This window comes from Pseudopipra pipra, chromosome 10, assembly GCF_036250125.1.
Source record: "Pseudopipra pipra isolate bDixPip1 chromosome 10, bDixPip1.hap1, whole genome shotgun sequence".
Taxonomy (NCBI): domain Eukaryota; kingdom Metazoa; phylum Chordata; class Aves; order Passeriformes; family Pipridae; genus Pseudopipra; species Pseudopipra pipra.
Window position 1 is genome coordinate 12,981,944 of NC_087558.1, and position 12,613 is coordinate 12,994,556.

The following is a 12,613-nucleotide window of genomic DNA, read 5'->3' on the forward strand; positions in this document are numbered from 1 at the left end:
ACAATTAGATCCCGTTTCTCGGCTTCAATAAAGGAGGCTGTGCGTTAAGCTGGGGAAATGTTTTTGTTTTGGTTTGGTTTTTTTTTTTGTGCCATGGATCAGTTTCATCCAAGATAAATGTGATTGAAATTGACTTTCCATAACTAAGTCTTGTTCTTTAGCTGTTTTCACCCTGTAGTGAGTTTAATGGTGGTTCCCTGTGCTTGGTCCAGTGTAACCAGCTACTTAATTGCAAAGAAACGTATCTTTAACTGTAAAGCCCAAGGATTCCTTTGGAAATATGTAACATGACATCACCTGTGACTTGAAGTTATGTTTTAGTTTAAAATTATTTCATATAGCTCACTTGAATAATACATTCCATGTAAGTACCTTAATTTTTACCTGTTTCAGAGAATACAGTTAAAGATGCACTAAAGGAGTAATTCACATTTTGTTTAGATGCCTCTCTGCTTGGTACTTTACTTATAATGCTTTTCCTTATTTAAAAGCATCTTGAAGCGGTTCAAGGTTGAGCTGTTTATCTCAGCATGAGGAACTGCAAGGGGAAAAGATGAGTTCCTTTGGACTTTATTTTCTTGTTGAAATACATGGAGTCAGCATGTCTTACAAAATAATTGAGCAACTAAAACAGAGGTGCTATCTTGTGTTGCAGAGCTAAGGAAGAACAGTCTTGCTGTTGGTAAAGTGCATTAATTGAAAGGATGTTGGCTACCAAGCTGTCCCGGCCTCTCCTAAACTTTTCTGGGAAAGCCCTTAATTTCAAGGACCCAGGGAGTGGCTTTAGGTAAGTAACTTGGTGGACAAGCAGCCATGAGATCTTGAGTAAAGCACACACCAAAGACTCATTTGATTTCAGTGGGGCAGTTTATTTTCAGAGCCACAAGGTGATTGAGGTTGGAAAGGAACTCTGAAGGTCACGTGGTCCAACTCCCCTGCTCAAGCAGGGCCTCCTAGAGCTGGTTGCCCAGAACTGTGTCCAGTTGGCTTTTGAGTATCTCCAGGAGTGGATATTTCACAACCTGCTCAGGCAACCTGTGCCAGTGCTCAGTCACTGCTCTGAGCACAGAGGAGATGGACTCTATATGCAAGGAGGGTTTGGCAACGTGGGTTTTTTTCCACACTGCAGTGAAAAAGGTGTGAAGTAGAGCATTAATTAAGTATCCAGCAAGGATTTATTCTTGCATATCAGCAAGTAGGCTTTGCTGCAGTGCAAGAAACTGCCATATGTTTCTGTGACTTCATTAAAGAGGCGATGAATCACATTAAATGAGAAAGTTAAGAGGGGAGGTTTTAGTGAGAAATTGAGGTGGGCTGAGTAATGAAGCTGTTTTTTTCTGAACATGCAGAAAATTGGCTATCTAATTCTAATTTCTGGTTCTGAAAGAAAACCTCACTGTTTAAATTGCTATATGATTGGAACCCTACCAGTCCAAATCCAGAGGAAGTTCAGTGCTTTCCCTGGCTTTGTTTTAGAGCGGAGTTCCCAAACAGTGGTGTGTGTACCACTAATTGTACATAAGCCATTTAAAAGTGGCTTATGGCCTGCTAAACAGGAACTGCCACCTGCAGTGTTGTTCTACTGCTGTTGATAGGGGTGTCCAGCACCATCAGGGTCGAGGGTGGCTCTGCTAACAGGGTGTTGTAGATAGCTAAGCTGTTAGAGATTTCCTATGCAAACAGACTTTTATCTCCTATTTGCTCTACACACACCAAAGCTCACCAGCAAGAATCTGCTGTGGCCTTTAAAATAGGAATTAATGTTTTATTAACTTGAGAAAAGAATTTTCAGCACATTTTTTTTCTTCCTTCTGTTTTGCTTATTGTGTATTTGTGCTTTGTGCGTCTTGTACTCAGGGCAAAAATGTGTTGCATTTGCAAGTCCCCACAAGCTGCTAAACCTGAAATGAAAATCCAACTGTTCATCTGAAAGGCAGTGCTGTCACTAAACCAGTGTCTTAATGCATTGAGGCAGGATTTATATACTTGACTCTTCAAGCTCCCTTTTTTTGGTGGAACTGAACAAAAGCCAATGCATGGTTACAAGCACAGATTCAATCTGAGGACCATCTCTGTATTCTGAAAGTCTCAGTTGTGGTCTCTAGAACTCAGTCATGCAGACAAAAATGGCTCCTGGTACGTTCATGTACAGTGTAGGGGCTCACATGCTTCGTGGCTGTTCCTGCTGATGACGTTCCCGCTGATGACGTTCCTGTTGATCAGCAGCCAACATCTACTTTCTACCCTTGCCTTCAGGTTCAAGGTAGGCAGAATGTCAATAAATATAGTAGTCATTCTCTACAGGTTATTGTGAATTGAGTGCAGAAAATCACTGCTCTGCAGTGAAATAACAGGACTGGACTTGACACTGAAAAATAAAAAACAAGTTCACGCAACTAAAAGAAATGTTATGAACATTTCTGGGCACTGTAGGACACACAAAGAAGCTTATTGTTGAGGTAAAAGTTCCAGTCCAGGATTGCAGGTCAGTGATGTTAGCACACACTTTGCCTGGAGACTGACATATACAGCAATTAAATTGGCTGTAACTATTTCAAGATTTGGCTTGTGACACTAAGTTAGAAAAAGGGCTAAACTGTTGAAGGAGAGTGAGTGGACACCATTGCCCCAATGTAAACCAGCTCCTTTTCCATCTGGTTCAAGGCTGCTGCCGTCACAGATCCTTTTTCTAGCCTTGTTTTCCCAAGATGTGGCTCAGAAGCCAGTGTGTCTGCAAGCTGCTGTGCAGTGTAGCACAGGTCACCCTGGGAGCACCCGTGATGTCTGAGCTGGAGATAATTGTGAATGATTATGCAAATTCACTTAGAAGACAGAAAAGCAGCCTGCAGGATAAGCTCTGCTGAAGGATAGATGCTGTTAGAGGAGCTGAGGGTAGATGAAGTACAGCAAGTTTAAGGGAAGGCCAGAAGGCTCCAGGAGGGCAGTGGTCATTGCCTGAAGCAAAAATGAAACAGCTGATAAAGTCTAGAGAGGTGGCTGGCAAAGACAGAGCTTGGAGTCACTCTGGTGTGTTGTCCAAGCCCAGTTTTGATGAATGATGGCAAGACCTAAGACAGAGTGATGCTACTGGTAACATAGCTTTTCTAAATAGAATCTCACTCTCTGGAAGGTGTTGTTGCTTTGCTCTGGTCTGTCTTTGTGAACATGTTTTATCTTCCTGGGAGTCAGACGTACTGTGCGGAGGAGCTTCACATCTGCACGCCAGGTATTGCTCGAAGATGTCTCTTAGCTTAAACACTTGCAAAGAGGGGATATAAAATCTAAGAGTATCTAATGGGTAGACACTGCAGAAGTGTCATCCAGGATGACAGAAGGGTGGAGCTGTGTGTAAAAGCAGTGAGATATATCCAAGGAAATTCAACCTCAGGCTGGGTATCAGAGACAAAACCACAGCAGAATACTTTCATCAAACAAGTGAAAGACTTCTCACATCCCAGCTTCACGCAACCCTTAAGTGAGAGCATTGCTGCTGTTGAAAATGCAAACATTGCACTGCCCATTTTGTGGGTGGAAGCAAGTGTGTGCCTTCAGACCAGGAGCTATTTTAGAATTCTTCATAATACCCAGACAGCTCTTGCAGCTGGAAATAGCATCAAGGTCTTTGGAGAAACAAATGTTTCATACTGTAGGAAACACACAGACTCAGACTAAGGAGAACTGGATTCTGTCTTCTCAAAGGACAGCCTACATCATGTATGTAGGCAGCATACATTCCTTTTCATGTGCATGTTACAGCAGCAAGGTATGAACAAGATATCCCATGCTTGATTGTTCTGTTGGTTTGGGTTTTTTTAACAGGCCTGTGCAGAAATTTTTCCTCCCTCTCTTGTCCCCATGTGGCAGCCGCTCTTATGCAAGTGAAGTCGATCAGGTGAGTGTGAGTTTGACTTCCAAGAATTTGTTCTGCTGAGCTGAGATTTTAAAATCCCTGAAGCCTGGTGACCAAATCTGTCTTTCTGATTTGCCAGAGAGACTCCAAGCTGGATCTCCAACATACTCCACATTCTTTCCTATCACAGCTTCCATTGACGTAGCACAGTACACGCTGCTAAGGATGGAAATAAACAATCATACGAGTGGGCTTTTTCTATTTTTGGAACTCACTCAACAGATGAAATCTTCCACCTTAGAGCAGAGGGAATTTGCATGACAGGTTCTTAATAAAGCACTCATTCTGGGGTATGGTTGTCTAAAGAGATGTAAATAAATCGGTGTGTCCTCACCACTTGATCTGGAGAGTAGCCCCCTTTAACAGCCCTCTCTCTGAAGGCGCTGACTTGCCAGGAACAGTGCCAGACAAAAGGAAGGGGAGTGTTTTGCCCTCTTGCCTGTCTTGTGGCACAGAACTCAGCACTGTAGCGGTGCTAGAACATGCACAGCTTGCTCCATAACTCTGGAACAGAGTCTCAGAGGAACTCAGATATGATCCTTGCATCACTGCTGGGCTTCCAGTGTGACCCTGATTGGTCCTTGTGTATGCTGGGGAAAGTCAAATTTATAGTTTGTTAAAAGAGATGAGTTGGAATGAATTTCAAGTAATTATCACCTAATCCCACCCACTTTGTTGGATGTGCAAATGTTGCTGTTGGACTGTCTGATTCACCATGCAATTTTTAGCATGTCACTTAACTGCTGCCTCTCTTTGGGTTAGAAGAAGGAGTTTGGAGAAGGAATGAGGTATACTTCTATTTAAATTGTAAGTTGGAAAAATAAGAAGGCAAAAAAACCCCAACCAAACAAAAAGACTGATGACCAACTGGTCTTAATTTTAAATATTAACCCCACTTGATTCTGCTTAGCTTTTAAAACCCAGCACTAGAGGGTTCATGTGCTACAGAGAGAAAGATGAGTGAGCAGTCAGTAAGATTAATCCATATCCTTTCTTCAGTCAAATTTTCTCCATTTCCTATGGCCTGCATGGGATACTTTAAACATACAGAAACAATTCCTGAAGAAGGGAAAACATGTCTTCGGAACTCTTTGGTTTACTTTCAGATTTCAAGATGGATGTGAACTGCCAGAGAATGGTGATTTGCTTGATCTGTTTGCCTTGGGAGCCTCTTGCCAGAGGTGCCAAACTCCTCTTTGTGTTGGGAGGACAGTGATCCTGCCTCACTGGAGTGAACTCAGTATGAAACCTTCGTTTTTTGTCTTCAGGAGGCACTGGGTGGCAGTAGCTGGCAAAGAGTGTAGAGAACATCCCTGGAACAGGCTGCTCCTGGCCAAGGACATGATTTGTTCTGTGAACTGCAAATCACCAATTTCAGATAATTCCAGAGTGTTTTGTTCTGTTTTGCTTTGCAGATTGGCAGCAGAGCTGTGCTTATAACAGGCTGTGACTCAGGATTTGGATTTGACTTGGCCAAACACCTCCATGAAAAAGGCTTTATTATTTACGCTGGCTGCCTGCAAAAGGTAGGGAAACCAAAAACTGTGTTCTTCACCTGTGGCGTGTGCACCAACACATAGCAAACCCAGTCTTCCTTCTCCTCTCTGCACAGCTTTCTGCCTAGGAGAGGGAGGGTGGGTGATAGCCAAAAAGACACGGCTGCTTGAATTTCAGAGAGCAAAACCTGGCCTAGATCAGAACCAGGACTGAACAGTATCTAGGGTGGTTCTTATTTAAACCACAACACTGTGGTCTATTCCATGTCAGATGAACTGGAACCCCAAATCCAACTTTATAGGCTTATCCATAAGCAAATTTGGGGGTCAGGTTGAGTCTGGACCATTGGCCCTGCTCTCAGACCATACATAGTTATGCAGGGTTTATTTTGAATAATTGTGACGTACACCAAGCCACCAGTGATTTTATGGCATGTGGTACTTTATTTCTGCTGCCTTTTGGTGTCTCAGCGTTGGGTCAAGGATTTCTTTGTTAGCTGGGCTCCCTCTACAGGCGTTACAGCAGAACAGACACTTGTTACAAACTGCCTTTCAAAAGAGGTCAAGAGAAAGGTTAGATGAGTACTTTTTTGATAGCTATTTTGTAACTGAAGATCAACATTAGAGAATATAAGAACACAGCCATACTTTAAAAACACAGTTCAGAGTAGTAGCCTGCCTCTACACTGACAGGAGCCAAAAGTTTCAGAGTTGCAAAGTCACTTCTGAGTTTCACTTCCTCTGTCTGAGCTGCTAGAAAGACCCAGTTTTCAGTGGGCATGTCTTATCTGTCACTGAAGTCTCCTTTCCATTTTGCTGTCTTCAGTACTCTATTGAATGCATGTTAGTGGAAAATCTTGGCCTCTCACAATTTTACCATAAACTGACATGCAGCAGCATGCCTTAAGTCTTTTAGGCTTTGATCAATATTTACTTCCTCCAAAAAAAATCAGCAGAAAGCTTTGCAGCGTCACTCTGTAATTAAATCTTGCTTCTTTAGCTGGATTTCCATCCCATGTTTCAAAATCTCTGTGGCCGTGGCAAGACTGGTAACAGCAGTTGTCATCAGACAAACACTGGAAAATACCAAAGCTCTTTAGCTAACTGCTTGGCCTCCTGCGTGTCTTCTGGCCATATGCTTTCTGTAGAACAAAAACAACTCAGGAGAATGAGCTGATTTCTCATTGTGCCACAGGTTTCACTAGCAAAACCATAAGCAGAATTCTGATCAGAGTGCTGATTTTAGTGGCAGAAAAAGCTTAGTGTGTTTTTAGATGCTAGATGGAAGTGGAGGTAGACGTAAGAAGCATCATCTTTTGCTTGGGTATATTTGACCTAGCCCTGAAATAGAGGAAATGACTGTGAAACTTCAGTGTTATTTTCATGGGTTTGTTTTTGTCAGCACACCTGCACATCAGCTCTGGCTGCTTGGTGGTTGAAGCAGTTTCTACCAGCTGACTTGGTGAAGGCTCACGGTCAGATGGGGGTGCTTGAGGAATGGATTTCTGCAGGACCAGCCCTGTCTGTTCCCCTTCCTCTTAGGGCTGCAGGACTGTCCTCGTTACTCTGTGGCTGCCCTGCTCAGCCTTTGGCTTGATTTGATGATTGCCATGCATTTGATATTCTACGCAGGCTCTTTGGCCAGATTCAAACAAGCACTTTCTTCCCCTCTAGGACAAGGGAGAGGGTGGCTCCAAGGAACTGGACAACATGAAGAGCGATCGGATGAGAACGGTCCAGCTCAATGTCTGTGACAGCAAAGAAGTGGACCGAGCAGTGGAGCACGTGAACAGCAGCCTGCAGGACCCAGAGAAAGGTGAGTACGTGGCCTGGGCACTGAGGTCACAGAGGGGGCAGGAGCTCCCTCGCCTGGGCTCCAAGAACATTGTCAGGGTATATTTCAAAAGCTGATCACATGACTGAAGAGCACAGAGCTTTGAGGAGCAGCCTTGCAGAGCAAATGGCCTGTTTGAATATTGTGCTATATCAGAAAGCAGCTTCCCTCTTCAGACAGCATCTACAAAGGAAACTGCTTTGTTCTCCACTAGCTCCTGTGGGGACATTAGCAGAAACCAGAGTGGTATTCAAGGCTCTGGGATTAGTGCTTTGTTCCTGTGAACTAAAGTTTATTGTGACTCCCTTTATGTCATAAAACCTGCCCAGTGCCCAAGGATTGGGGATTAACAATAGAAATGTCTCCCCCACTCTTTCAAAAGGCAAAGGAAATGGAGAGGTTTTCCAAAGAATTTCCCATGAAGCCAGCTGAGTATCACTACAGAGTTCACAGAATATTCTGAGTTGGAAGGGACCCACAAGGACCATCGAGTCCAGCTCCTAAGTGAATGACCCATACAGGGATTGAACCCACAGCCTTGGCTTTATTAGCACCATTCTTTAACCAACTGAGCTAATCATTAATGTCACTGCAGATACAAACATTTCGAGTTCAGGGGGTAGCTGTAACAGACTTTCTTAGCCTGCCTACTTCATTCTGCTGAGGTGATGACAACAAATTCTGCTCCAGTACTGTAAAAATCCCCATTGCTCATACATTTCTGAAACCTTTCCACCCTTTGATGAAGTACATTTTTCGCCTAAAGAACATCCATATTCAACACAAGGTTGTTTAAAAGCAGAACAACCAATAATGTTTACTTTTGGATTTTGCATAAACCTATTTCTTTTGCCTTTCTTTATATTTAATTTTTATGTGTGGATCTTCTATAAAAGTTAAGTTTTCTAGCCCTATGTTCTCAAGCCCAGGCCAGGATGAAATTGCTGCTTCTGAGGGCAGCAGACAGAAGCCTTTCTTAGACCTTTCTCAGTATGTTTCCTGTACAATTAGAATATTTTATGAAGTGAGTTGATTTATTCAAAATTCCTTTTCAGTCTTTCTTTTTAATGCCAAATGAGTAGGTAGCTTCAGCTGTTGCCATCTTGGTTGCAGCAGAATAAACGGGATAGGCCATGGCATGCATGCCCACCCATGCCTACATTCTCCTTTCCAGCACTGCAGACATTCTAGTTCTTATGGTGACAGAAGGGATTTCACTTTGAAAGAATTACTCTTTTGTTTCTTACAAGGTCATTCCTATTCTTATTATTTGCCTTTAGAGACTGTTATTTTGCTTCTTTTAAATAATCACCATGGAAGAATATAGAGTGGCAAAGAAACGGCTCAGACAAGGCTGAGGTTCTCTGTTTGCTGGCTCAGAACTTCCCAGGAAACCTTGTTCACAGTATTTGTGGCTGCAGTGTTGGATGGTACAGTCAGATCCCAGCTGTGGTTATATTTGCTCAGGAGAATGAAGTGTGCTCTGGTCTTCTATCTGGTTTCCATCAGTACAAGACATAATGAAAATCTCTGTTGTGTGATTCAATAATCTATTAGCAAAGCTTTTACCAACCTGTTCTCATTAGTCTCACAGAGGTGCTTGATTTTGTCTTGTAGGGCTCTGGGGGCTGGTTAACAATGCTGGGATTTCCACATTCGGGGAAGTTGAGTTCACCAGCATGGACACCTACATGGAGGTAGCTGAAGTGAACCTGTGGGGCACTGTGAGAACCACCAAGGCTTTCCTCCCGCTCATCCGGAGGTCAAAGGGTGAGTGATCCCCTCCTGACTGGCTCTCCCTGTAGCAGGTACCTCATCCAGCCACATCTTGCTGTGTTGGAGGCCGAAGGGTCTATTGCACTGCTCTCTGCACCAGTGGCCACCTCCCTACCTTTATAGACAGAACATGGTCCCCAGCATACACAGGGACTGCCTGACCTCTCTGAGTTACACAGCAAGGCAGCAGGCCTGAAAACCAGTTATTTCTCTTTCCCATCTCTGCTACCTTGTCCTGCAACATCCCACACAAGATCTAATCCATCATACCTTCTTTTACCTGTTCAGAAGCTGCAGCTCACCATGTGATAAACTGTACTAAATGCCAGGAGCAATCCTCCCTGCTGTATGAAAAAACAGCTGTGCCAGTGCTGGCAGGGTGGGCAGCAGAAGTTTAAAAAGCTTCTTACAGGGAAGTTGTTGGCTCTGGGAGTCTGTAATGTAGGAGAGGTGGGATTTGTACAGCAAAGGCACACAGACCTGGAGCTTGTGTGGGTCTCATAAAGGAGCAAAACCTTTCCTGTACTAGGGCAAACTACCTGACTAAATGAGAATATTTTTCACTTGAGGCATCCACAGGCATTAACAATGCTGTGGATGTTGCTGCAGACCTGGGCTGGATGTGGCCTGGGCAGGATTTCTTCCACCATGTCTTTCTAACACAACTTAGCAATGAGCACTGACAAGAAGTGCAGAGAACTGCAACCTCTGCCTAGACTACAGCATCCACAGCTTCCTACCAGCATTCTCCTCAGCCAAAATGAATGGCTTCTAGAAAGGAGAAAGCCCCATCTCTGTTCCTGGAGCCATAAGCTGTCACACAGAAAAGGGTGCAGTGGACTTAAACTGCTCTGCCTGTTTGTGGTACAGGAGCAATCTGTTCCTGTGAGCCACCATTGGCTGCTGGATTTTGTGCCTTTGATTTGCAAATAAACAAGCTCAGTTTTGGTGCCAGAGACTTTCCTTGCTCCTGCTTCCTCTTGACTGGGCTCAGTCCAAATTGCTGCTGAGCAATCCTGTTTCCCACCGTGCTGGCTCTGTCCAGTCCTCTCTGTGTTCCCCACAGCACTGAGCTTTGTGTGTCACCATGTGTTCCCTCAGGTATAATGAGCCAAGGAGCACGAGCACTGGGCTTGTTCTGCTGTCTGAAGGCTGTTGCATAGCACAGCTCTGCTCAGGTAGAGCCGTGCAGGTCTGCCAGGCAGCCCTCACAGCTGTGCAGTGAGCAGGAGGGGGATGCGCGTTCAGGAATCTGCTGGGTGGTGTGTACCAGGTGTCTGTCCTGGGTCAGGTGCCACAGCTCAGCTGTGCTCTGCCTGGCCTCTGCCTAGGTCGCGTGGTGAACATCAGCAGCATGATGGGTCGGATGGGCAGCCCTGCCCGCTCCCCGTACTGCATCACCAAGTTCGGCGTGGAAGCCTTCTCCGACTGCCTGCGGTACGAGATGCAGCCCCAGGGAGTGATGGTCAGCATCGTGGAGCCCGGCAACTTCATCGCTGGCACCAAACTGTACAGCCCCGAGCGGATCAAAGCCATTGCCGACAAAATGTGGGACGAGCTCCCGGAGATCGTGCGCAAGGACTATGGCAGGAAGTACTTTGATGAGCAGGTCAGCAAGATGGAGAGCTACTGCAACAGCGGCTCCAGGGACACCTCGCCCGTCATCGAGAGCGTCGCCCACGCCCTCACCGCCACCGCCCCCTACACCCGCTACCACCCCATGGATTACTACTGGTGGCTGCGCATGCAGATCATGACACACATGCCTGCTGCCATCGCAGATCGGCTCTATGTCTACTGAGGCCTCACACTCGTAAGCTACCCAGGTGGGAAATTGGTTTTAAAGAGAGCTTTGTACACACTTCCCATTAGTCCTTTTTAAATTTTTCTAACCTCATTTCAGAGTACTGTATTTTAGCTCTAAAGGGTTCATTTAAATATCAGACATAACCTAAAGGGCAATAATTTGCAGGAAATGCTTCATAGGCAGGAATATGTTACGTTTGTGCAGAGGCAATGATTCTTTGCTATTTATTTCACATAATCCTTTCTTTTTTCACCTCAAATATGAAGTTATAATCATTATTTAAACTGCAATTGCTCTGAAGTGTTTTCAGAATAATTTCTGCTGATGGCCAAACACAATCTTCACAATTCCTGCCTAGGGTGCAGCCTTCATACCATAAAAGAGAGTCCTTCCGTGCTGTAATGGCAAACCACTGCTTCCTCATGACAAAGAATGTCCAACTGACTTTTCCAGGCCTGGTCACAGTAGCCCAAGGCATAGCAGAGACTTCTTTAATTTGAGGATCAGAACTCAAAATGCTCAAGGTGCTGAAACTGAGCAACTGACCCCGTCCCTTTCTCTCTTAGAACTATACTGATGAAACATTAGAGAAAAGGAACAAGTCTGCTTTTCTTGCTTGCTTTCTTGCAAAGGAGTTCAATGATCCAGGGACTCAATCCTGTAGACCTTCCCCACAGGAGTTTCTTACTCATATGTGCATTCCCATGAGTGTGAGCAGCTTTACACACAGGACTGCAGGTGTCAGGAGTGGCCTGCAGTAACATTTCTCTTCAACAGTAGCTGAATATCAGCTCCAGAGTTAGCCTGGAGAAGTTTCATTCAAGCTCCTGTAATTTGTGAGGAACACGGTGGAGCAGGGGGAAGCAGAGAGGGTTATAGTCACAAGAGTGAATGCCCTTCTACCAGGGACCTCAGAGTTACACTGAAGTATTTGTACAGCACCTTGCACAGAAGGGCCTTAACCCTGACCAGGGCCTCTGGGCAGTGCAGGTGATGATAACTTCCACTGAAGGAGTCACTGAGCTGAAATACATCCAACATGACATAAATCTATCAGAACGTCCGTAACAGTGAAGTTAACTTTAGAAGCAGTTTCATTTCCATTATGGTTGTTTACATGTCTGAGGAATATTTGTTTTGTACTTTAAGAAAAGAAAAAGAAAAAAAAAAAAACAAAGAGCCTTCCATGGAGAATGCAGAAAGAGTAAATTTTTTTTAAGCTTGAAAGGCAAAAATAAAAAGTAATTTAAATAACCATTGTTAGTGAAGTTAAAAAGAAAAGATCTCACATGCTCTAGTAACATACAATGACATGATCAAACTCCTTTGGCTTAATAAATGTATACATGAATGGTAACAAAATTCAGAGCCTTCCTCTCTTTATTTTTTATATATTTAAGGTGAAAGCTCATGTTCTGTAGTGGTGAGGTTCACACCTGTTCCTCCTACACAGCATTCAGAGGTTCATTTGCAGTTTTGTGTCTTGCATGTCTGTGTGCTGGATAGTGCAAGACTTCTGCAGGAGTACCAGATGTGTCCTGCCTCTCGTGACAGACATGCCCAACCCCTGGACTCTGCGTATTCGCAGCTCTTAAACCTGCATTTGTAGCAGACTCTTGCAGATTACAGAGCATTATTATGGATTATTCCTAAGGGATCAGGAAGGGAAACTGAGCTCTGAAGAGGGGAGGGTTGTGGTGGTGATTCAGCAGGGCAGGCACAGAACAGGTCACTGACAGATCCCAAATAAAACCCTGGGAGAGACTTGACAGTTTCCAGACCTTTCTGAT

The 12,613-nt window shown here is 44.4% G+C and overlaps 1 protein-coding gene across 1 annotated transcript in view; it reads left to right on the forward strand.

The window, feature by feature from the left end:
* The window catches only part of BDH1 (3-hydroxybutyrate dehydrogenase 1), a 12,791-nt gene extending 606 nt beyond the window's left edge, over positions 1 to 12,185 (forward strand). Inside the window, exons 2-7 of the mRNA XM_064666289.1 lie at positions 656 to 787; positions 3,820 to 3,892; positions 5,326 to 5,436; positions 7,081 to 7,222; positions 8,858 to 9,010; positions 10,348 to 12,185. Of these exons, the coding sequence (XP_064522359.1) occupies positions 705 to 787; positions 3,820 to 3,892; positions 5,326 to 5,436; positions 7,081 to 7,222; positions 8,858 to 9,010; positions 10,348 to 10,817 (1,032 nt within the window). The 5' untranslated portion in view covers positions 656 to 704 and the 3' untranslated portion in view covers positions 10,818 to 12,185. The remainder of the gene's footprint in view (positions 1 to 655; positions 788 to 3,819; positions 3,893 to 5,325; positions 5,437 to 7,080; positions 7,223 to 8,857; positions 9,011 to 10,347) is intronic.
* Positions 12,186 to 12,613: the final 428 nt, after the last annotated feature.